General features: G+C 38.2%; 1 protein-coding gene across 1 annotated transcript in view; it reads left to right on the top strand.

Moving 5' to 3' along the window:
• Nucleotides 1–27,294, top strand: part of LOC122812982 (alpha-N-acetylgalactosaminide alpha-2,6-sialyltransferase 2-like) — a 567,580-nt gene that overhangs the window by 501,561 nt on the left and 38,725 nt on the right. Inside the window, exon 7 of the mRNA XM_044085075.1 lies at nucleotides 15,265–15,348. Within this exon, the coding sequence (XP_043941010.1) occupies nucleotides 15,265–15,348 (84 nt within the window). The remainder of the gene's footprint in view (nucleotides 1–15,264; nucleotides 15,349–27,294) is intronic.

The following is a 27,294-nucleotide window of genomic DNA, read 5'->3' as shown; positions in this document are numbered from 1 at the left end:
TCAATAGGCATTTGGGGTCCTGTATCCACATGGTGCTGCACCAGGTGGCTACACCCTGGTTGCCCAGTGAACATGCCCCCAAATTCCTGTAACACTGCTCATATTGCTTTAACCTGAATAGGGAATAGAAGCTGAGATATTGCTACCTCTCCACAGAAGTGTCAGTCTGAGCCTCATTGAGATGGTCAGTCACCAGATCCCCCTCAGACTCCTCCTGACATCCACCGTGAATACTCAGCACCAGGACCTCCCTATTGTGATAAGACTTCATTATGTTAACATGATACAACTTATGTCCGTGTCTCCTGCCAATCTTTCTGCATTGCTCACAGGTCCTGTAGTTCCCTGTTACATCTTTTGCAATCCCAGGCCAATAGAAATTCTGCATAATGTGTCTCCTGGTATACTTTATGCCCATATGACCTGCAAAAGAAATGTAATAGGCTATGGCTATATGTGCCAGATGGTAGGCTCTGTGCAATACCAACTGCTGTATTACCTCACCTTCTAGCCCTCCTTCATGGGTCCACTCTTTGTATAGTACCCCTGTGTTATCAACAAAAGGAATGTCATGGGCTATGGCTAGAAGTGCCAGATGGTAGGCTGTGAGCTATACCAACTGCCATATTACCTCACCCTCTAGCCCTCCCTCAGGGGTCCACTCTAGATTCTAGCGTACAGATTCCCATTTTTCTTGAGCACCCGGTACCTCCCTAGCTACCACCCTCAAGCCTCATAAGGTAGTAGGGTCTGAAAGCTGTTCCTGTCTCAATTCTACTTTTGTGACCCCTCCTCTTCCTCAGGAAGAATTGTATCTTGTGACAACAGTACCTCCCCATCAGCCTGGGTACTATCACTCACCTCTGTCCTTGCAGTCGTCATGTCCACGGGAACACCAGTACCTACCAGCAGCTGTGGTTCACTTTCAGGCTCACTGCTACAATGTAGCTCTCTCCCTGAAGTAACTGCATCACCAGCCCCAGCTTCAGGCATAGGATCTGTCGGGGGTCTCCCCCAAGCTACCAGACCTATGTACCTGTCTCCAAGCTTGACTGCATGTCACTGCATGCACACAAGGTACTACACTATCAAAATCAATTCCCTATTAAGATGTTGCAGGGATATCCTCAAACACACCTACTTAATTGTTCCCTTTTCCACCCTCCCAGTCAAGATGAACCCAGGCCAAAGGTATTTAGAATGGAGTTCCACCCAAAGCTCTGACTGGTGTAGACTGCCCAAGCAAGTACTGCACCTCCTTAACCACTGCAGACCTCACAATGGTTATATCAGAAGCTGTGTCTCTCTTAGCAGTGGTCTGTCTTCCATCCACTAAGATAGGATACAAATTTTGGTGATAATTTGGCACCTCTGTCATTTCCAGACAACTTATCACTGGCATTCTGTCAATTCCACTTGCTGGCTCCCTTATCTTTTGATTCTCTAGTGGGCATTTGTATGCTATGTGGCTCCTCTGATTACATTTTAAACATGCAGTCCCCAATCCTGACCATGTGCTTGAACTAGTGACTTTCCCTGTTATTAGTAAACTCTGTTGGAGTGGTTTAGGGTGTCCCTGTCTTCTGCAGTGGTGCCTTACTTGCCAAGTAGAGATCCCCTTTTCTCCCCAATTCATTTGCAGAGTTACACTCCAGGCAAAGTGCTGAGAGCTTGTTCCCTCACCAAAAGGTCTGCCAATCCTTCAAAAGTAGTGGTGACCTGATACTCACTCACCCACCTGTGAAAATAAGTACTTAAATCAGCAATGTAATCACAAACACTTTCATATGCCTTGCATCTATGTTCATGAAACTTTTTTTTATACATATTTCAGGAGTTAATTTAAAGCAATCAAGTAAACATTGTTTTACACAATCATAATTCAAACAATCAATATCAGACAGTTTAGCAATTCCATTAACAGCTCTACCATGGAGTAAGTGGGTCAGGAACCATACCCAGAGCCCTTTTTCAACATTATATCATTTACTTACCCTCTCAAATATGTAACTAAAACTGTCAAAGTTATCTCCCTCCCTGTACTGAGGAAAATGTTTACTGACCTTTAGGACCTTTAGGACTTCTGGGGTTACTCCATGGCTTTGTTGAAGGGTTAGAAGCTCCTTTTCATGCTGATGCTTTCTCTCTCTCCTCAGCCTCCAAACATTGCTGCCTCACATTTTCATCTGCTTCCATCTCCAAACATTTCAGTTCATGCTGAAGATGTCTCTGATCAGCCTCCAGTTCATGCTGAAGCTGTCTCTGATCAGCCTCCAGTTCATGCTAATGCTGCTTCTCATTCTCTCTCTCCCTTTCCTCAGCCTTCAAACATCCTGCTTCCAGTTCAAACTGATGATGCTTCTCTCCAGCCTCCAGTTCGAGTCTTCTTAACTCCAAACAAATTCTTAAGTCCTCTGAAGAAAAGGTACACTGTCTTGTCTTGGAAGGCTGCTTATTCCCAACACCAAACTGGATATCGCCCAAGCTGCTGGTCTGATCTGTGGCTGTGACTAAGGCTGAGATCATTGCTTCATTAGTCAGGTTGGCATGCACCAGACCTTTGGCTTCACATACCTTGGCCAACTGGTTCATGATCAGCTTGCTATAATCCTCTGCTCACATCTTTACCTGCTGTCCCTGACTAAATTGACTAAAAAATAATTAGAACTGTTGTTAATTGAAACTCTATATGTTTATCTTGTGGCTGTTGAGAGTGCACACCTTAAACTGACTAAAAAATAATTAGAACTGTTGTGAAATGAAACTCTATATGTTTATCTTGTGGCTGTTGAGTGTGCACACCTCAGTGACAACTTCTCACAGGCTTCTAAAGCTCAATTAAAATCACTCACAGCTGGCACTAAATAATGACTAAACAGTGTAAAAAATACACTGAACCCACAGACATTGCCAACATCCTAGCTGACAGGTTCAGCGCAAACCTCATCTCAGATGCTCAGGTAAGAGCCGCCCTCTCCAAAGCAAAAAACACAGCATCAATGGGACCAGACGGTGTCCCGGGCTGCGTCCTACATGAACTCCAAGAAGAGCTAAACCCAAACATAAAACTACTGTTCAGTCTCAGCCTTACTACAGGATATGTGCCCAAAGAGTGGCATACAGCAACAGTGGTCCCTCTCCACAAAGGTGGTGCCTCAACGGATCCTGGAAACTATCGCCCCATAAGCCTGACTAGCTTGGTCTGCAAAGCTATGGAAAGGATCATCATGGACCTCATAAATAAAGATATTGGGGACCTACAGACACTGGATCCTACCCAGTTCGGCTTTGTTAAGGACAGATCCTGCCTCTTAAACCTGGTTGATTTCTTTGAAACAGTCACCAAGGCCATTGACGAAGGGAAGGTGGTCCACACAGCCTACCTGGACCTCTCAAAAGCCTTCGATGCAATACCCCACTCGGGCATTATAGATAAGCTCACCAGCTTAAATATAAACCCCTATGTCACTAGATGGATTGCAAACTGGCTCAAGGACAGAACCCACATGGTTAGAATTGCTGGAGCCATGTCAGACTCCAAACCAGTTACAAATGGTGTCCCACAAGGCTCAGTCCTGGGACCTCTCTTGTTCGGTATATATTTCTCGGAGGTACAGGCCAACATGGAAGGACTGTGGCTGACCAAGTTCGCAGATGACTGCAAACTGGGCGCCATAATTGACTCTCCAGCTGATACAAGCATCCTCCAAAAGGGCCTCATAGAAACAGACAACTGGTGCCAGAGCCATAGCCTCAAGCTAAATGCCAAAAAGTGTATAGTCATCCCCTTTGGCAAAAACAAAGTGCCCACAAATTACCACATAGGTGGTAATCCATTAAGTACAGAAGAAGTAATTAGGGACCTGGGGACCCAAGTTGATAGCAATCTCTCATTTGACAACCACGTGGCCAAAGTGGTTAGAAAAACATATAGCCCACCTAATCATGAAGGGATTCACATCTAGATCAGGGGAGGTCATCGTGCCTCTTTACTCATCCCTCATCAGGCCCATAATTGGAGTACAATGCCCCTTTTGGGATGTACCTTACCAGACACCTGCAGCAACTGGAAAGACCCCAAAAGTACCTCACCAAGAGGATCAAAGGGCTCAAACAGATGCCATATGCTGCCCGGTTAAAGAAACTCCAGCTCTACTCAGTGGCATACCGCCTGTTCAGAGGCGATCTGTGCCTGACGTATAAAGCCATGTCCAACCCGGAATTAATGGACATGCTGCACCTCAGAAAATCCAAATCCCATTGAGCTACGCGCTCGAGAGACTTGAACCTCAGCACTGAAATAAATAGGACATACTGGAGGGACAGATTCATAACCCAGAGGCTCCCTTCACTCTGGAATAAAATCCCAGTCCAGGTTAGGCAGAGTCCCTCATTGACTCTCTTCAAGAGGAATCGTGATGAGTGGATGGGAGATCATAGGTTTACCCCGGGTATCACTTCTGTGTCACTGTTAGACAGACGTACAGTATACTAACCTCAAAAAAGGGCATAGCAAAATAAATTTAAAATGGGTGGCGAAAGCCAAACACATTCTGGCTAGGCTTATAAATGCCCTAGGCAGATAGCCTAGTATGAACCTATGAACCTATAATGTGACAACTCCACTTAAACCCGGGGCAGTAACTAAGGAGCCTCATTCCTAACCACTCTCTCCTGTAAGGGAGTGTCACTGAAAGCAGGGATAGAACACACTATTTCCCCTAAGATTACACTGGGAACAGGCTCCAAACCTGGGGCTGGACTATATGCTTCACGCAAGGTTCTCAAATGAGTCTTCACACTAAACACTGCAGAGCACTGTGTTTGTTCCATTTGTAGGTATTTGACACACTCATTCTTAAATATTTGATAGTCACACACATACAAACACTCTTGAGAAAGACTGGAACAGATTTACATGCTATGTCCTCTTTCACAAATTACAAAGTAATGGCTGACACCAGTCAAATACCACAATACCCTTCAAAAGGGGTGTTCAATTATATTTGGTAAAGTAAATATTGATATAAATGGTAGCATGTAATCCAAGCAGTAAGGTTTTGTGGAATGGCCCTGTTGTTATCACAATAAGCATAAACACTCTCAGGTTACTAAAAGTACTTTATAAATAACCAGCCACAATAAAAGGTAGTTAAATATGTAATAATAAAGAAATGATTTAAAACATGTATATACTGAATAACTGATTCTAATAAACCACCAAGTTTTTTTTCACACAGGAATTATGAAAATTAATAACACATAGGATAGATTTCACACTGATTGTAGAAAAACTTTAACTATCAAACTATAGTTCCCTAATTATCTAAAGATTAACTGTCCCTGTCTAATTTAATTTAATTTGATTTAATTTAATTTGATTTAATTACCTCATCAAGGCAAGATGATACTCTTTGCTTCTGCAAGACAAGATAAGAATCTATGCCCACTCTTCAGGCTGTTGTCTGATCCTCATTGACTGGACTAACAACTCCTACAACAGCTCTGGAAGACAAACTGAGTGATAACTGCTGATCTGGAAAACAACTGAACTACAACTACTACTACTCAACTTTAACTGACTCAGAACCTGCTTTTATAGCAGAATTTTTAAAAGTCACAGAAGGCTGTTATGAGAATTCTACTCTCTCATATCAGACTTTAAAAAGTAAACAAAACAGCTGCTGTCAAGATTCTACTCCTTTCAGCTCTGGCGCACGATGACATCGCATCTAGGTTAGCTGAATGGCATAACCTACATTCAGAATTCTTTTTAGAGAACATGTACATTTGGTCAGCCAGAACACTGTTTGATTTAAACATCTTACATAAATCAAAGTAATAAAAAAACTATTGCTAGTCATGCTGGCGTATATCACAGGATAATTTACAATTATTTACAAGTATTTACAAAAGTTCAGCCAGTCATACTAGCACAGATAACAATATCTAATATCCTCACACCCTGTAACATATATAATGTAAAATTTAAGTAATATGTTTTTGTTATACTCATGCACAATTGCCATTTTCTGTTATAATATTTGACTATTTTTGTGTCAATAGCACTCGGTCAAACCATCAAAGCTGTCAAAATCATCCGATGTCATATTCATTCAGTATTTCAGTACCCTCTATTTTAATGAGTATAAACAACCTGTGGGATTCAGTATGACAGTCTTACTGGTCATCATGACAAATTGACGATGATGGTTGTGAAGCATCCAGGAATGATAAATTCCAAAGCTGGCAACCCCAGTTCACATTCATGTCAAATCATGCCTAAGAATTTAATCTCAGTCCCTTCCTGTAACCTTTCTGAATTAACAGCCTAGTCTTGCTTCAATATATGTTGGACAAACTCTGACAATGGTGTTATAATACTGTCTCTGTTTCCAGTCTTCACAATATCATCACTGTAATAGAAGTGGTCTTTTTTTATGTCTCTGTCTTTCAGTCCATGATAAAGAGATGGTTATAAGAGGTCTCATTCAACCTACCTTAAGAGCACACTTAAAAAACTAACAAAGAGCTTAAGAGAACCACTAGGAAGCTCAAAGCTGAGTATGAACTTAAAATAGCTACTAAAACCAAAAATGGATGCAAACCTTTCTTTAAGTATGTCAGGAAGTTAAGAACTATCACCCAACATAGTTTAGAGCTAATCCACAATAATACTACACTCTCTGACCCAAAGGGAAAGAGCTAATATCCTCACTAACAAATTTAGTACAAATTTTACTCCACCCACAGTTATAGCTTTCCCACAGGTTCCACAATCCCAGTCACCTCCTTTAATTAGTGGGAACAAGTTCTCCCAGCCATTTCAAAAAGTTAGAATACTTCATCCACAAACCCTGACAACATACCAGGTTGTCTTATTATCAGTGCCAAATATGGCCTTTCTGAATCCCTACATCCATACTTAAACTCTTTAATCTAAGCCTCTAAACCTGGAAAACAGCTATTGTTATGCCATTACACAAGGGTGGCCCAACCATAGACCCTGGTAACTACAGACTCATTAGTTTCACTAACCTCATATGTAAAGCCATAGAGTGCATTATCTTAGACTTCATTAATCTGGACATTGAGAATCTCTCAACCACAAACCCTCATCAATTTGGCATTATCAAAGGAAGGTCCTGCCTATCCTCATTAATTTATTTGAAAAAGTAACTGAAGGCGTGGATACTGCTAATGCAGTGTATATACCATATCTAGACCTAGACAAGGCCTTTGACACTATTCCCCATGCAAGCATTATTGATAGACTTTAAATCTGAATACAAATTATTTTATTGTGCAGTAGATCGCTAACTGGTTGTCTGACAAAACCCATGTGTTTAGAATAACAAGCAACTGGTTGTCTGAGAGAACCCATGTAATTAGAATAACAAGTGCCACTTCTGAAAGTAACACAGTTACCAGTGGTGTACCACAGGGTCCAGTTTTGGGCCCTCTCCTATTTGGCATGTATTTTTCAGGCCTTCAGGCCAGCACTTCTGGCTTATGGTTAGCTAAGTTTGCAGATGACTGTAAATTGTTGTGTTATTCGATCTTCAACTGACTTACAATTGATCCTACATGCCTTAGTCCATGTTAACAATTAGAGCAAGGACAAGGGTCTCAAATTAAATGTACAAAAATGTAGCATAGTTCATTTTAGTAAACAAAACAGTTTCACTTAACATATAGGAGATGTACCCCTCCAATCAGACAGTTTCGTAAAGATCTGAGTGCTCTTTTTGATAGGTTCAACCCCACAGTTGTTCAGAAAGCCTTTCATCTGGCTCATCTAATTTCCTAAGGCATCTCCACTAGATCCAAAGAAGTCTTAATTCCACTTTACTCATATCTTATCAGCCCCATTATTGCATGTAACACACCTTTTGGTATGTATTTATCTAAACAAATCACACAGCTTGAGAGACATCAGAGATTCATAACTAAATGCTAAGTGCCTCTTTGGTCTACTGGTAAGACTTTTGGATGGTGCAGTGGTGCCTCGGTAGCATTGTCACCTCACAGCAAGAGGTTCTCTGGTTTGATTCTTGGCTAGAGTGCCTTCTTTATGGAGTCTACATGTCCTCCATGCATTTATGTGGGTTTTCTGCGGGTACTCTGGTTTCCTTCCACGCTCCAAAGACATGCATCTGGAGTGTTCCTCCCTGGGCCTCCTCTGAAAATTGGCTTTGTTCCAAGTCAGACTTTCCTAGTAAACAAAAGTTAAATAAATAAATCAGTGGCCTTAAAAATCTTAGTTATCAGGAGAGACTGGCATACCTTTTTCTGTACTCACTCTCTTACAGACTCCTCTGTGGACATCTATGTCTAGTCTTTTGTGCTATTAAAGATCCTACCCTATTTGGTGATCTGTTCCATCTCAGAATTAATGGTACATCAAATACTCAGTTAAAGAAACTAAACCTTCATCAGCAGGTAAATAAGATATGTTGGCATGATAGCGTCATATCCCAATGTATCCCTCACCTCTGGAAGAAACTTCCACTACATGTCAAGCAGGCTATCACCCTTTCCACATTCAAGGTAAATCTAGATAATTGAATGGCCTGCCTCAGATTTTCTCATTGTCTGTCTTGTCTTATCCTCCTTGAGGCTAGAGGGGACATTTTGAATATTTTTTGGGCTAGGCTTGAAATAGTCTGCAGAGCAATTGCCGAGTACTTACATATGAACCTATAATGCAAATATCATTATGGGAGAACCTGGACAATTTCAAACTGTGTTCCTACACTTTGTAGGCCCAAGAACCTAAAACAAAGCATTTGCAAGATAAATTATTGCATATTTCTGCACAGCTCTAGTAATTAATCCTTCGCTTCTGGACACAGTGACCACAACTGCTACTACCAAAGAAAGTACCACTTTAATTTATAATAGTCTGCAATCATTGCCCAAGAAACATCAGGTTTTTCTACTATTCACATTGGATAGTTGTATCATAGTACATTGCAACATCTCTACAGTGGCCACTAATAGTTCTTGATGGCCATCCATAATGTGATGCTGTTTAATATTTGTTTTGCCAGACATATATACAGAGGTTCACCTTTCATATAGTAGTGTATGACTATTTCCACTGCATTGACTGAACAGTGTCTTAATCCATGCATACAGATTCCTATAGCATTCCCTATATTCCTCCCCAGAAGAATATCTGCTCCTAGATCATGCTCAGGGATCTCTGTAATCTAGTTTGAGTTTCTATTGTCTTAGCTCTCCTGTAAACATCTACCTCTATTGGTGGTCCTCCTTGCAGTTTAACTTAGTGTTGCTCTTACCTCTGTCCCAGCATCTATGCCATCAAATGCTTTGGATCATGCTGTTAAAAAGCACCCTAACAGGTGCAGTATGAAATCTGCATCCTAAGTTATTGTTATAATTGTTTCTGATGTGCGGGTATGCCATCTTGCAATTATATTCTGCTTCATATTCTTTTTCTGGTATTTGCCTATTAAGCATCCTTCATTACTGCCCTAAGTTGGTTAGAACATTCCCTCGTGAGAAAACAAAAGCCCTATAGCCCATTTATTTATCCTAGGGGTGAGGGGGCAGTTGAGCACTGGCAGCAATGCCATCATCCTAGCTATCAAATCAGGGGAGGTCTTCTCTTTAGACTCTACCACTTCCCCTTGCGCAGGCCAACAACATCCAAACGTACAATAGGTATATACAAAGTATACATCTACCACTTTCACAAGAGCCACCCTCTCAAATGTCCTGCCGCCTTGATGACAGAGCACCTCCAATAATCCCCTGTCACCATCAAGGACTTAGTGTCAGTTCCACTGCACTAGCTGACGCTGGCTCTGTCAGGTGTGTACTAAGGACTTCATCCCTCCATGACATGGAGTTGTGGGGAATCTGTAATGCTCTTGTCTAACTGGTATCCCACTCTTTTATGGGAGGCAAGTCAGGGTAAAAACTAATGTTGGCTGTCCTCCCAGATGTATTAGACCATAGATTTGCAGTGTAGATACAAGACTCACTAATTCATTTGTCTTCTCCACAGGTTTGCCTTATCTACTTTTCCAGCTGTGAATAATTTTGTTTTTCCTAACTTTTCTTCCTCATAATTTTTTCTTCCATATTTTATCAACTTCAGCTGCAGCTATCTAATGAATTTCATCTGTTGGCATTTCCAATTAAAAAAAAATAAATTAAGCACTTGACTGGGAGCTATCCTACCCTCTTGCAGCTTCCCATCTCCTGCTTCCATTTTCATAGTTCCTCTGTGAATTGGGTGTGAATCTCTTTCCCACTAACTCTCCCAATGAGACACTGCTCAGCGTAGTTGCATTCTTTATCAATTTCCATTTCTTCCTGAATCCCCTACATTTACCTAAAGTAGTAATAGTATCTGACCATGCACCCCCAAAAACGAGATATAGCAAAGTGCACAAACTTTAGGCTGAACCATTGCCCTGTACTGTGTCAAAATATTTCTCAGTCATGGGTGATATATCATTCATATTTACTTTCACAATTCCTCTGCATTAAATTCCATAGCAGCTGTCCCCCCTTACCCCAATATCCCAGACTCAAGTCAGCAAGGATAAAAATGTCTCCTCAGTTTTTACCATAATTGTTGTATTAGATATATTATCTCAGACTGTGTGTAAGAAAGCAGACCTTTCTTTCAGCTACAGGTTCAGCCTGGGTTTTGATATATATTTTTTTTACCACTATTAGTCTATCTCTTTGTTTCAATTTTTCTCTGTTCCATTCTAGACTCTGAATCATCAAGGTTCCTACCATAGTCCTAGAACTAGAATTTTCTTTTTCTTCTTCATCTGGTAATGGCTTATACTGGAAAGGTTTCCATTTTGTTCAGTAATTCACTTTCTCACCTAACTTTGTCTCTTCCTCTGCCTTATATAATGCAAATTAGCTGCACTTATACATGCATGGTCCTGCAGTTGTTCACTTATATCACCTACTTTTATTTAGTACTTTTGTAGTTTATACAGACTTTTTCAGAATTACCTCTAGTTTAATGTCCTTTAGACCTTCCTTGACCTACTGCAGGTCAACAGCATTAAGAAAAAGAATTCACATGATGCTACTGTTGGCCCTAACTTGTTCTCCTCCTCTGCTATGTAAGACCAAGGTCCTGCATTAAGCCAGCTATGAAGGTCGGTAACATCATTCTGATCTCCTCCCCTATGATGGCTCTTTCATTCTTATACTGCTCAGAGTTTCTAAAAACAAAGTTTGGTCATGGCATTTTCATTCAGCTACCCCTCAAATATCTCACTTACTGTACCAAATGCAACAGGTAAAATTTGAAAGGTGCTCAACAGAGCTGAACTGAGACAGTGGAACAATCACTGCTCAAATGCTTTTGATTTGTCTCTGGGAACAGCTGAATCTTCACTTCATATAATGTGCACTGAAACAGCAGAAATGTTTACTCCTTACAATGCTTGTTAAGGCAAAAGACATAAGCTCCTCCATGCAATATGGACATGACATTCATTTTGATTAAAACTGGCTCAAAGAGGGAAGCTCTTTTTCACTCTTTGAAAATTTGTAACAAATTAGTAACAATAAAAAGGTTGCAGTACATTAACACATAGAAAACAATCTTTTGAACAATATATAAATATTTACTAAGATATATGAGCTCAAAGATGCTAAAAGAGCATATGAAGATGAAACTAAGATTAAATCAGAAAAATCATTTTCTTTTACATATACAAGCCAAGCTAAACCCATTAGACTGTAGGCCCTTTACAGTATAATGATCTTTTTGTTATTGACAATAAGGATATATTGAAACATTTAGCATTTTATAAGAAAGAATAACTAGTTTTATAACCCAAATCCATTTTCTACACAAGCCTATATCTATCAGTTATAATATCTGTTAGTCTTAACATAAATGGTTATGTGGTACTACTTTTTTACTTATATTCTTAGTAGCTGTAACCTGAACATGTCAGACATGAAAATTTGAAAAAAAAAAAAAAAAAAAACACTAGCACAAAAGAAAAATAACAGCTGTAACCTGAATTAATTTTTTTAACCCAATGAGGCTGGTCATGTATAACTGTGGCTGCCAGCTTGTTCCCCATATATCTTCACAATTAATCTCTTACATAAAGTTTCCTATATTTCGGTCAAGTCCAAACGTCTCCTGAAATGTCTGTCAGTCTATCACCTTACTATTAATGACTAATTGGCACAGAATTCCACAATTTCATATTGATTTAAGCTCTTTCTACCCTCTCCATGAGTCCCCAGGTCCACTTCTAGCTAATTAGTAAAATCTCTTTTATATAAGAATAATTTTAAAGCAAAATATGAACAAGTAGTTATTGGATGAAGTAAAATATTGGGTGGGCCTAGAGGAGAACTATAACATAAGATGAGGTTACTATTTCTTAGCATGTTCTTTGTAGTCAGAGTACTTAATATAAGTAGAGGGGTCTAGGACATTTCACTGAAAGTCAAATTAGTCTACACTTTTCACTGAAAGCTCAATTCACTGAAACACATTTCACTGAAAGTTATATGTGGCCTTTTCCCCACTGTAGTGCAACAGTGCAACTGTAGTATACACACACACACACACACACACACACACACACACATATATATATATATATATATATATATATATATAGATATATAGATATATATATATAGTAAGGGGGTGTGGGAGGCGTAGCCCCCACATATTTTAAATATTTTAAACTATATACATGGATACTTGCAATTCCAATATATTACTCTTTTCCGAACATAATATATGCTTAAAATATGTGGGGTGCTATGCCCCCACACCACCTGATGTGGGGGTAGTGCCCCCACCCCCCCTTACTACAGTGGAGAAAAGGCCATATATAACTTTTAGTGAAATGTGTTTCAGTGAATTGAGTTTTCAGTGAATTGTGCTTTCAGTGATTTGTGTTCAGTCATTTGAGTTTCAGTGAAATGTGCTTTCAGTGAAATGTCCTTGACCCAAGTAGGGATATATCTATTAAATAAATGTATACATTAACAAGAACTAGACCTAACACAAGACAATTTAATAAATTAGCAGTATTGAAATCTAAGAGTTGTAGTGACACACTAGCAGAGCTAAGTGTCTATTTTACAGAAAAACGGTATTCATGGCAGTTCATACTGATTATCTTACAGAAATGTATGGCCTTCACACAGTCTGTAAAAGAAAAGGAAAATAAATCAGACGGTCTGAAATTAAAGGGTAAAATTTATCTACAAAGTAGCTCTAGCTCTGTTCCATTCTGGACTCTGAATCATCAAGGTGTATGTGTGCATGTGAGTGAAAGGGAGCTCAAATGAGCCATTATTTTACACTCGCTAAGCAGTGCTGTTTACATACTACATTTGAAATAACTCCAAGGAGGGTTGGAACATGGGCTAGCAACCTGAGCCCATAAAACCTGTAACTGCTACAGAAACAAGTGCTGCTGCTCATTGCCCGATGTACCACATGGTATGTAAATGGGAAAGAGCGAGAGAGAGTTGTTGGTTTACTTGAGTGGGGGTGTAGCAGAAAAAGAACAAAATTAGAAGGTCTGGGGCTAAAAGGATAAATGTTTACAAGTAGCTCTTGGTTTATGCAGTGCTTTGTTCTGAAGCAAGAGAATTGTTTATGTAAGCAATAGTGCTTGACAGGGTATGTATTATTGTGTAAATAATACCTGCCTGGGGGTATTCTGAGGCCTAACACCATAGGCAGAGGGCCTCTACTCCCATGGAAGGGCATTCTTTATACAGTAACACACAACCTGGTGGGCATTATTGCACATAGAAAATGGTCTGTCTGTAAAATTGTTGTGTTTTACGTACTTATTTATATATTTTTATTACTATGTTACTTATTTATGTTTTTGATGTAAAATAGTTCCTCCGCCTAATGCTTCAAAGTTGCTGTAGTATATGTAAATGGTGTTGTTGAAAGCATTCAACATCCAAAATATATCATTTAAAAACAATATATAGCTATATGCTTTATTTTTTTGGTCCCTTTCTGCTAAAATGTGTGGTTTCATGCCAGTCATTGGAGAATGAAGTCACTAACTGATGACATACTTTTGACTTTCAGACTTTATTTCCTTCAGAAAATTCAAGTTAACACCAATCCTGTTATTTAACTTAGTTTGTGATTTTTATAACAAGGACACAAGTTCTATTATTGAAGCAACTTTGTGATTTTTTCCCCACAAGAATATGTTCCTTTGTTGAGCCTTTCTTCTCCCTGTATTTTAGGCTTTATCCAGGTAACTTGATCTAAGAGGTGAGAGGTATGTAAACCTCCTCAAAGCTGCTGCTGCTGCCAGTGCTCGATTGCTCTCTCAATCTTCATTTTCTCTCACACACACCTCTCTTTCATACACGCAAGCATGCATTCACAAACACAGACAGAAATATAAATACACACACACACTTTTTTTCTGTTATATTTAGTTTTTACACTCACTAAACAGCAAAAATGCTGTTTAGTGAGTGCAAAATAGCTCGATTGAGCTCACTTTCACTCACATGCATGCACACACACACACGCACACACACATACACACACACACACACACACACACACCTGAACATAAAATAATGGCAGACATTACTTTTTTACAGTCCGAGCTCCCTGACAGCTTGATATGCTGCCATGAATCATTGTAATTGTTTTTAGTGGGCATTACGTGTATGTTAACACCCTGCTGGAGAACATTCATTCTCCAATTAGGGTGTGTCTACAGATTGCTCATTCACTGAGATATAGTAACATAAACTGCTTTGTTAGTAAACATGTAGCTTTCTAAATTAAAAGCTTATACGTATGTTTAAAATCAGGACACTGTATTAGTTAGAATGTTAAAGCCAAAAAGGCTTAATACCACTACTTTGAATTTTATAAGGCTGAAGAAATTCATCCCCTTTTTCGTAGGTTAAGGAAAATTGTTGAGATTTGTAATCTTAAATATTCCCTATGCATGCATCTGCAAAGTCTATGCTTTTTCAAACACAAAATCTGAGTTATTGCAAATACCACTGTTGTTGCAGTAGATGTATTCTAGATTCGTGGCTATTTTTTAGCGTATATACAAAACAAAATACATGCAAGATATACATTTCCAAAACAAATGCTACTTAAAGGGGCAATTAATATTCTGAACAGATTTCAGTCACCTGATAATGCAAAATATTCTGTTTTTCTTTCATTTTTCATTGTAGTAACGTTTTGAACATTTAAAACTTTTTTTTTAGTTCTCCAACGCATTTTGGGAAAAATCTAAAGCCTGAAATATTCAAGATGTTACATCCAGATTTCACCAGATACGTCAGGAACAGGTAAGTTATATTTGTAAGATACTGTAATATTTCAAAAGAAAGACAGTCTGCATGTCTAATATACTTCACAAATACTATGCAAAGCAGCTGAATGTAAACAACGTTAAATTTTAGTTAACAAGCTAATAAAGGCCAGCCTATAATAAGAAGGCACAGTTGCTCTGCACTTCAGTCAGAAATTATAGAAAGAAGAATTTTTAAGAAGCTATTGTCTGTAGAATAAAAAAATAAAGACAAGACCAAAAGTTATTTTGTATCATCATTATATATTTTTTAGCAAAAACATATTTATCCTTATATATTTCATTAATATCTGAACACTTCTTTATAGCTTGTTTTTGCATTGGGAGGGCTTCAGAGACAGCATGCCAACAGATTTTATTTATTTATTTAACATTTGCTTACCGGGCATGAGACCCATTTTCAGCTGAGGCCTGGGGAAAAAAGCACAAATGACAAGTAAGTTGTTTACATAACTCATGTGAGATAGCAAGCATAAGTACAACGTAGTGTACTATATTGAAACATCATAATACAGATTAAGAATTAAAGTGTACGAAAAAAATAAAATGTCCAAGATCAATATAAATAACTGCAAGAATATATACAATTAATATAAGAATCGTACAGGATAAGCAGTAGGTTAGACAGAACTGGTAAATAATCAATGAAAGGTGTATATTAGTCACGTATAAGGAAAAGGTAAATCAGGGAGAAAGGAAGTGGAGGTAAAGGAGAGATAAGGGGGTATACATTGTTGGAGAGAGATAGAGATAATGAGTGGAAGAAAAGGGGGCAGAAAGAAGAAAGGGAGGTAGCGGGAGACGAAGACAGGAAAAAGGGCGGGGAAGAATAAGGACTAGCTTCAGCTAGGTGTAATGCAAGTACAAAGCCGGGATTACAGGCATTCTTTTAACGTGTGTTTGAACACATGAATGCTGGCTGTTGATCTGATTTTCCAGGCTTTGGTTTCAGAGTAAGAGCATTGACTATGTCCTGTAGATTTCAGGGATTTATAAATAGTAAGGAGTTGCTTTATAGAGGCATGAAGGGGTGGTTTGGGAGGTAATGATTGAGAAGAAGGGTTTATATATAATTTCATGGGTTTGTAATATCAGTACACCTGGATACCAGAACGTAACTCACAAACAGTGTGACATGATAGTGATGGATTCCATGGACCTCATAACTCAGAACTGTAGCATTCATGGCTGTGGGACTAATGTCTGCTTGGGATTACAGGGCACTAGGGATCTACAGCTCAGCTCTGTGCCAGTCTACGTGTAAGTACATTTGTGCAGTTATACAACCTGTCAGAAGAAGCCAGAACTTGAAATCAGTAATTTCATGTATTATATCAATTTAACCACTGAATTTCTATAGTTTGTGCAAGTACATAGTAACAGTGGAATTTATTTGGATGCAACAGGAAATAAAGATCTGACAAATTTGTATTTGAAAACAAGAATTTGGTATAAAAATAAAGGAAATAACACTTACTTACATCATGCAAGTATACATCCAGAATGGTTACAAAGTAATATAGTGAAGAATTGAGGGGTCAGATTTCAGAGCTTACACTCAGACGTGGCAAAACAAAAAGATGGAATTAATGTCCTGAGTGAGAGATTTAAGAAAAAAGGATAACCAATTGTATTAATAAAGTTTCAGATGAAGTAAGTAGCTATGAAAAAAAAACATTGACTAGCAAAGACACTGAAAGCAATTATTTAATAGCTGTGCTATTGACATATTCAGCAATTGTATAAGGTGCTAAAAATGTTACAAAAAGAAATTGGCATATTCTAACAGCAAATCATGACCTATACAGAAAGACAGGTAAAGGACATAGATTTATTAACGGAAGAAAAGAAAATTTAAAATGAAATTTGAAAGGGGTCTCAGGAATGAAATTGAAATAGAAGTTAATAAGAATGATGGTTAAAAGGGGATGCAATGCATGTAGATACAGCTCAGGTAGTGCTAGGTTCTATTGCATTAATCTCAACATTAGTTATAGCTCTCCTATTTTCTTTCACCTGTAATTCAGCTTATATTGTGCATATAGCAGTGTACATTTCTTATGAATCATGATCTATAGGGGTGGTAGCAGGGAGTTAAATCTGGATAGTGCTGAATTATAGTGGCAGTTGTTACTTATTTGATGCCTTCCCCCCACCAAAAAAAGGATGAAAAATGTCAATGTTAATTTTAAAAGCTATTTAAAGGACAAACTTAACATTTGTTGATATTTTTATAATGTGCTTCTTAAAGTGTTTATACGCATTTCTATACATATTTATAAGAGTTATTGTTTTCTTAACTGTGTGTTTAAGTCATGTGATGAAATACAGACATACATCAAGGGTAACAGTAAGTTATAGAATTTGTCTGAAGTCTTCTAGTGTGAATTTTACTCTGATACAAAAATGCTCACAATAAACTTGTTTCATTTGAGTCCCAGTATTCATTTTTATTTTGTCATTTGGATTACAGTGTTTGTATTTAGCTTTGTGACTATTTTGCATGATAGTAAAATGTTATTTTGTAAAGATACCAGCCAGAAAGTTGACTCGAACAAACAATGGAGTGACAGGAAGACTCCTTTGGAAATACTTGCAGGATTACCAAGGTTTGCTTTGGGAATACCTGTGCCCTTTGAGAAGTCATCCACCCAGGCTAATTACTCCATTGATAAAACACCCTTAAGAGTTGACCCAGTAGTTAGATGATCTGGGATCATATGTTGATAGTAATTTGGCCTTCGACCAACATGTAGCCAAGACAGCAAGAAAATCATTCTATGTCTCCCTACTCATAAGCAAGGGTGCAGCGTCTACATCCACTCAAGTTATAGTACCACTCTACTGTTCCCTTATCAGACCCATCATTGAATACAATATCCCCCTTTGGCATGTACCTAACCAAGCACCTGCAACAGTTGGAGCACCCTCAAAGGTTTCTCACCAGAAGTATCCAGGGTATGAATACCCTGTTCTACACAGATTGCCTTAAGGCCATGCCTCTTTACTCAGTCTCTTACAGGTTATTGACAGGTGATTTCTGCATGGCATATAAGGCATACTCAGACCCAGCTCTGATGGACCTCTTGTACATCTGAAAAACAAACAGCACCAGGAACACTAGATCCAAGGACCTGAACTTTGCCTGTGACATAAATAAAACATGCTGCAGAGACAGATATGTGTCACAGAGGACCCCCACACTCTGGAACAGGCTCCCCATCCATGTGAAGCGCAGATCATTCCTGACCCTTTTCAAGCAAAACCTTGATCATTGGATGGAAAGTCATCAATTCAACCCTGGTCCGATGCCCCATGTCTCTGATGGACAGTGGACAGCAGTAAATTAAACTTATCCCAAACTAACAGTGACTCCACACATACACACAACCATTAGCTACCTCATTACTAACATACCACTACCATTTTTAGGCATCCAATGTATTTGAGGACAAAACTGGGTTGGGTTGCAAGACTAGGCTTACAAAGACCCTGGTGGTCAATAGCCTAGTACAAACTTATGAACCTATGGTGAATGTGTCTGTGTTCAAGAAACAGCTATGGATAAATCTCAGCCTGATCCAAGCTGGGGAAACATGAACTGTGAAACTTTCCTTTCAGATACTTTTTTACAGCAGAAATATGCTTGTTTTCATCTTATATTTACACATCAATGTAAATGCAGTGCACTAAAATAAAACTACTGTCTCCAGTTTGTGTTACACATTAAACCTGTAGTTTTTCAGCAGGCAAAAGTTGGCCAATATACAAAATCACAATACTTTTTCATTTTAGCATCATAACCAAATGTACATATGTTTGTCTCTAAATTCCCCAACCCAGAAGACAGACTTGTTATTTCGTGAGTGAGCTCTCACTTTTGTTTACCAAATTAAAGTAATTCATGGAAGCTATAGTTAGGAGCAGGACAAATACTAGTCAATGCAAGATGGTCCTTAAGCCGAAGAGAGATAACGGATAAGCACTTCGTCTGCTTCCAGGAACTGGAGGTTAATCAGTAATAAGTTTATAAGTTTAAATTAAGTGTTCAGGCCGTACAGCCATCCAAGAACATGGTCACATGAATATAAGGGCTATAAACTTTATTACCAGGCCATGTATCCAACATTTTCTTCAAGGATTCAAATTTTTTTCTCACTTTCAACAAATCAGGATTTTTATTCTATAAATATATAATTATATTAGTTTTGTACAAAAATTCATAATATTTACTGAAATACTGAAATTTAAAATGTTAAAGTATATTTATGTTTTTGAGCAAGTATAAACTTCAATATCAAATAATGCATACAGTAATTTATCATGAAAAAAACTTTATATGCAAATAGTAGCCTTCCATGACTACATACACACGCACACACACACACACACACACACACACACACACACACACACACACATGTGTGTGTGTATGTGCTGAATATAAATTTAGAATACTACATTTATTCATATAAGTATGATCTTTAAATGTTATTTATTTTATTTATTTTAGTAAATATCCTTTGAACCTTTGCCAAGCTATTAAATTGTCCCATATTACATGAACAGAAGGCGCCGTTATATTCCAAAATTGGTCTCTAATGCAGTCTGAATAAAGTAAGTAAAACATTTAACATCCCCTCATAGTAATATTTTTATGAATGACTCGCAATTACTTTAATGTTTTACATAGAGATATGTCATTAAAAACCTTAAAAGAAAATTTAAAAGATATCACGATCCCCAGATCTTTATACCAGTTAATTTCTGATGATAAAATGAAGAATGAGGTTTTCTTATCTGCAGTCTCCACTCCACCAAAAAAAAAAATATGATACTACACTTATCCATACTAAAACCTATGCCTATCTTCTTGGCCCAATTTCACAGTTTTGACATGTAAGAGTTAATGATCACAAATTCATCCTCACTATTCATGAAGAAAACAATCTTTCAATCAACCACATACTTACAGATCTTGCAGTGTTTATTTAGTAGTGCAGTGCCAAAAACTACACTAAACAAAGCTGAACAGAACCCAAAACTGATCCTTGTGGAACCCCTGATATAATTATAGCAGGTTTGTATGTTTGTCCCTGAATTTTAAGCTGATAGTAGCTGTGAAGCATATCTTATTACATTTCAGAGGTATACTATCCAATGCAAGTGGGCTTAGGCTGACTGGGCCAAAATTGCACCTTCCCAATTGAGACAGGAAGCACTCAAAGCAGACAAGGGACATTTAATGTACAAATATTTTTGGACTATAACATTCTGGAAGAACTACTAACTCAGATGGGTGTCTCACCTGAACACAAGCTACATAAGAAGACATTTGATAACAGTAAAATGGTGAAGGCTCAAATGTCTTATTTAGAAGCATGTTTTAAACTTTTGCTTAGAATCTGAAGTAAACAGCAAAAGCAAATGATAGATGCCACCTGTTTATTAATTCAAAAGGGTGCTGCCCAGTTATTGTTGTTGTGTCTTTCGGCTTTTCCCGGTTAGGGGGTCACCACAGCGGAACTCCGGTCTGCTAATGATTGGCAGTAGATTTTTACATGCCAAGTTGCCATCCCTGACGCACAACCTTCAACGAAGGTACGCCCATTCACACGTCTCCACACAGAAGACGCTCTAGCTGAGAATCGAATGGGACAACGTCTTACTGTGAAGCGACAACGCTACCGCAGCACCACCACCGCAGTCATAATTTATGTAAAATGGGCTTTTCAGAGGGACCTTAAGAGTACTGATAAGGTGGTTATGCTCATTGTAAGACTGCTAGCTAGTGCAAATTGCTTACAACTGACCAGCCCAAGCCTGTAACTAGAATTGTGGAAAGATACCTGCAGACACCCAGAAAATGTCAATAACTAACACATTATGTTTTAAGTGTGAGAATAAAGGACTCATTGTGAAGAATTGTTTAATTAGTAATGTTGCATCTAACACAAGGGTCTCCAACATATGTCATATGCTGCCAGACTAAAGAAACTACAGCTCTATTCAGTAGCATACCGCCTACTCAGAGGTGATCTGTGCCTGACTTACAAGGCCATGTCCAATCAGGAATTGATGGACATGCTCCACCTCAAAAAATCCAAATCCATCAGAACCACGAGAGCTAAAGATTTAAACCTCAGCACAAATATGAATAGAACATGCTGGAGGGACAGATTCATGACTCAGAGGCTTCCCATACTCTGGAACAGAATCCCAGTTCATGTTAAGCAGAGCCCCTCACTGACTCTCTTCAAGAGAAATCTTGACGAGTGGATGGGAGATCATAGGTTTACCCCGGGGGTCATCTCTGTGTCACTACTAGACAGAGGCACAGTAAACTAATTCTATTATGTAAGGGGGTCTTCACTGTGTCACTACTAGACAGAGGCACAGTATTCTAAATCTATTCTGTACACTTTTGTACCATTACATGGGGTGGCGAAAGCCACATCACTATGGCTAGGCTTATAAATGCCCCAGGGCAGATAGCCTAGTACTAAACTATGAAACTATGAAACAAATTTGATTTTTAACCAAACTGTTAGCAAAAGAAAGATAAAAGCTGCATCTTTCAAAAGATGTCATTTTTAGCCATGTTGATAACGAACCTGTATGAATGGAATGTGGTTGCTAGAAGAGTAGAATCAGTATAAAGTCTTTGCACCACTACTAAATTAGGTAAATGCCCAGTATTTAATAGATGGGAAGGAAATGAAGGAATTACTATGTACTGAGAGCATGGTCACACTTAAGGAACCTGCAAGCATATAACCAATGACAAGAGTAAAGAGGATCTAATATGTGTTCATAGAAATGAGAATATCCTGTAATGCCTCCGCAAATACAGACAATGTCAGGATCTGTACTGCATCTCATAGCTTTTCCACATAATTGTAATAAGATGGTGTAACAGTCTGAGAATTGCCACAGTTCAAGGCAGTGTGAAACTGTGGGAAGGGGAATGGGGGCACAGTTGGGTACTTTGTGGTCTGAATATACTTCACGTAAAAATGGGGAAGGCAATGAGCATAGCCTAGCCCAATGCTACTAGTGTTGCACAATTTGAATCTATTCTTAGTAAGATTGGGAAAGGGCAATCATTTTATTGTATAAAATGCAAAAAAACACAAAAAACATCACCTTCCAGACCTAAACCACTAACACTACTTTCCTCAGCCTGTATCACTAATTGTTATACCAAGAAGCTGCTCAGGAAGATCGGCTGTAAGAGTCCTTAGCCTACACGAATGTAAGCTCTCTGGTTATACCTTGTTTTAGTAGTTCGGTTGTGATGCTCCCGTAGTGGCTGTTATGAGCTGCTGTGAAGGATGTTTGACAGATTCTGCCCAATTAACTAACATTCAAAGTTTTGCTCAGTAGTTAGGAAGCCTTCATTGCTTTTCTAACCTTTGATCAAAGTTTTAATCATCCAGAATCAAGCATCCTCTATTGTGACTGTTCAGAGCAGCGACTACAGGAACAGTGAGATGCAGGGAAGTAACTAATGAAGTAAATATCCAGGCACAACACCATCAGCAAGTAAGAAAATAAATAAAGGTACCAAACCCAATGAGGGTGAAGACTGATAAAACAAAACGAAACCAAAAAAACGAGCTAGGTAACTCCACTTTAATAATGAAAATAGCAATAATAAGTCCAACGATAAATAAAGGTAGTTGCATAGAGAGGTTGTGGCATAGAAATAAATAAAGGGAGAACCTCACAAATTCACAGGATAGAGGCAGGCAAGGAAATTAAATAATAATTCATCAATCACTGGCAATCACTTTATCAAATAAGATGCAAAAAAAAAAAAAAAAAAAAAAAAGACGCCTTCATCCAAACCCAAACTGCTGACACTATTTTACTAAGCCTTCCTTTGTAACCACAACACCAACAAGCATTTCAGCAAGATTGGCTGCAACAGTTATTTCTTAACCAACATAAAATCAAGCTCTCTGCCACCACCTTGCCATTTTAATAGTTTATTTGCAATGTTTCTGTAGCACCTGATCTGCATTGTCACTATAAACAATGCTCAATGGATTCTGCATGATTAAATTACATTTTTTGTTCAATGGTTAGGAAGCCTTCATGGTTTACTAGTATTCAAATGGCATTCAGTTATTCAGAATTCCTTGAACATCCTCTACAACAGATGTGTCCAACCTGCTGCCCATGGGTCGCATGCGGCCCTCAGAGCTCTTCCATGTGACCCACGACCTTTAACTGCAACTTCAGTGTACGCATGTGCCAAAACACTTTTTTCATTTGTTTTTCATGACAGTAAGCTATAACTGCAGCGTTGGTGTGCGCATGATCCAAGGCACTCTTCCCGTTTTGTTTTTTCATGCCAAAGTAGGATTTGTGTGTTTGTGCTGCTGTGTTACTTCATGCATAAGAATCCGTGTGTGTTCGTGCTGAAGAGGGATTCATGTACAGATTTGCCATCGTTGCCTTTGAAAGGGACAGCACCTAACTGTATTAATAGGTAAGTGCGGAGTGAGTGAGTGCATGTATGAAAGCAAAATGTTTGTGTGTGTGAAAGTAGAAGTGTGTGTGTCTGTGTGTGTGTGTGTGTGTGTGGGGGGGGGTATGAGAGAGAGAGAGAGAGAGACAGAGAGACAGAGAGTGTTGTACTGAATTAACGTACCTGTCAACTGTACAGATTTTCAAAGAATGTCTGTTTTCTCCTCCGAGCTCACAAAGAGTGGGGAACAAATGGTTGGCAGTCGGCTAACTAAGTCTTTAAGTGTAGAATGTTGTATTTTTTGTCAGAACATCATGCTATAATTCCCTGTAAATTTTGTTAATAAATCAATGGGATTCACATATGGATTATTTGGCATGCTTAGTTAAAGTCCAGTTGCTGCATTATAAACAGTTTGATTTATGGTTGGTGGTATGACTTTTGCTCAGAGGAATGGAGTACATCAGAATATATCTATTTTATAATGATATTGCTTCAGAAATAAAATCCAAGCTTGTTTTTCTTAAGGAAGTTTTATATTGGTGGATTTATGCTTGCTCTTCCTACCAAATTTAGACTTAAAGCAGTGACCCACACTACATGAAGATACAATTGTGTATGTGTCTTTGTATTTGTAGTCACCAACAGAAAGTACATTCTGGAGTGAGAGTTCTGGCATATTTTCGTGTGAAATTTGTTAGAACATTTCAAGAGAGTTAGAAATTTGGTCCTGTATGACTAGGTATTGCTAATAGTACTACATACACATCGGTTACTGTTTTTTTCATATTCATTTCATAATTTTCAGACGGACAACTAAGTATATCTCAGAATCCTATCATTAGAGTGTCTTCAGAAATCAGATCTAAAATAATAGTGGTTCCTCAGACTATATGATTTTTATTGTCATTTTAAATGTATAGCATATGGTTATTTTACTTGTTCAGGAAGACATTTACATATTTGAGAATATGCAGCCTGTTTTTCTAGATTCTGTTAGCTCATGCAGTGGGTGTATAAAGCTGAATATTCACTTGTTTGTCCTGATAATTTTATAATGACATCAGGAAGAGTGATGTAGGGATACTGACATTTGTAGACAGAGTAATATCTAGACCGGTATGGTAATAAGATATTGATAGACTACCTCCGTAAAACATTCAGCTAAAAAAAAAAATCTTACCAATGACATAAATACCTTGTGTTGCTGTAACATTGGGCCTAAAAAGAAGGTGCATTTCTGTACAGAAGTGAATACTGTAGTATAAAAATTTGTCATTTAATTTTGTTTTATAATTAAAATTCAAGATGCACCTTTCCTTTGCCTTTGGAACTGAGAGCACAGACTATGAGTTTTATTATAGGTAATTATTCCAGTACCATGCCTTGAAAATGTTCTGGGACTATAGTGAACTTTTTGGAAATATAGCCATCTATGTACAGGAAGTAGAAATGGCCTAACAGAAAGCAGTTAGTATTTGGAGGTTTAAAGATAATTGATGGCACTGATACCCTTTACTATGCTCAGACAAATAAATACCAATGCAGATCTCTTGAGTTTTACTGAACACTCTAGTCTTCATACTATCTAACAAATCTGCATCTTAGAACAGACATCATGATTGCAAAGAATGGCAATATGAAAAATCTTTGCTATATATAGATACTTTTTGGGCATCTACTGTTGACTTTAGATCTGCAGTGTCTGACATACTTAATGATGACCATGATGTTGGAAGCTTACCTTGGAATTGTCCCCTCTGCAATGAGTGTGTCACTCCAAATTAGAAGGTTTCTCAGCCCAAGGGCCTAGTAACATCCAAGTTCAAGCAGTGGACAGGGCATGCACATTGGCAATAATTGTCCAGCTGAGTTTTTTCTTTGTGTTCCTACTCACCCCCGGTATACTTGTATGCTATATATCACATGGAGGTTGCACAGGGGTGCCATGGGGAGCCACCTCCTCATGTAATGATATGCCCTGTATTATTCCCAGCCATCTAGCAACCTGATTGATGACTGTTATCATAGCTATAGCATCACCATCAGATCTTGTGTCCTGGGTGTGCCCTTGAACATGTTCTCACATTCTGCTTCCTCTTCCCTCCAAAAAGGAGCAGCCTTGTACCTCATCATTCCTCTTCTCACATCATTGGCTCCTCCAGCACCTGGGCTGATAATCTACCTAGGCTCTTTGTGTTTCAGTCAGAGCTTCTTCCCTATGTGCCATAAAACATCTTTAAGAAACCAACAAAATCAAGAGGTATGATCTCATAAAAATGGGAGTGTTCCATACCTGTTCATTTGTAAACAAAAAAAAAAGAAATCTATTAACTAAGATGTTAGAGTTAATTGTTAGATTAAGAATTAGAATTTTAAGGCAAATATTAGGCATTTATTTCATTTATTCATTGTTTGAATGCACCTACAGTACAGCCAGGAGGTCGACTTTGGTCTCCCATGGCAGCAAAAGAGTTAACTATATGATAAATTTTATATGTGTCCCCAAGACAATTTCTGTTCACTCAATGTGGCCCTGGCAAGCCAAAAGGTTGGACACCCCTGCTCTACAATGACCATTCAGTACAGCGACTGCAGGAACTTTGAGATGCAGGTGCAAAACAAAGCAAGTAAATACAGTGGCTAAGTTGCTTAAGCAAGCAAGCAAATAAATAAATAAAGGTAGTTTTATATACAGGTTGTGGCATATACATAAATAAAGGGACAAACTCACAGGATAGAGGCAGGCAAGGAAATTAAATAATCAGTTGTCAGACACTGGAGATCATTTTATAGAATAAGATGCAAAAAAAAAATACCTTCATCTAGACCCAAACCACTGACACTACTTTCCTATGCATGCTTGTCTAACCACCACACGAACAAGCAACTTAGCAGGATTGGCTGCAACATAAATATGTCTGGCTCCACTTTATTGTTTTTAACACTTTAATTGCAATGTTCCTGTAGTTGCTTTTCTGAACTATCACTATAAAGTATACGTGATGTAATCTGCACGATTAAATGCTATTTGCACAGTTAAATGATGTTTGAAGAACTAAGCTTCAGTTATAATTAAGAAGCTTATTTTATGGCTAGAAGATTATAAAGTTGTATATGTGTCTTTTCTATTATGTTTCTTGAAGATAGAAAGAACTGAAATGGGAAGAAAAAGCAGATGTATTGTCGGGCTCAATTAGTGGTTTTGCTAATGTTCTTTTTCCAAATATTGGGTTTAATATTTAGATTGATAAAAAGGTTGTAAATACCTGGATGAGGAACTTCCTTTCATAGTTCTGATTTTTCAACAGCAAGAGTAACATAACCTGAAATTTAAGTTTTACACCCCTCCATTACTTACACCCTCTCCCTTTCTCCCTCTCTCAATCACAATATTTATATATATATATATATATATATATATATATATATATATATATATATATA

Source organism: Protopterus annectens, chromosome 10.part0, assembly GCF_019279795.1.
Source record: "Protopterus annectens isolate FY-2018-M chromosome 10.part0, PAN1.0, whole genome shotgun sequence".
In the NCBI taxonomy this organism is placed as follows: domain Eukaryota; kingdom Metazoa; phylum Chordata; order Ceratodontiformes; family Protopteridae; genus Protopterus; species Protopterus annectens.
This window is presented reverse-complemented; position numbering and strand designations above follow the sequence as displayed.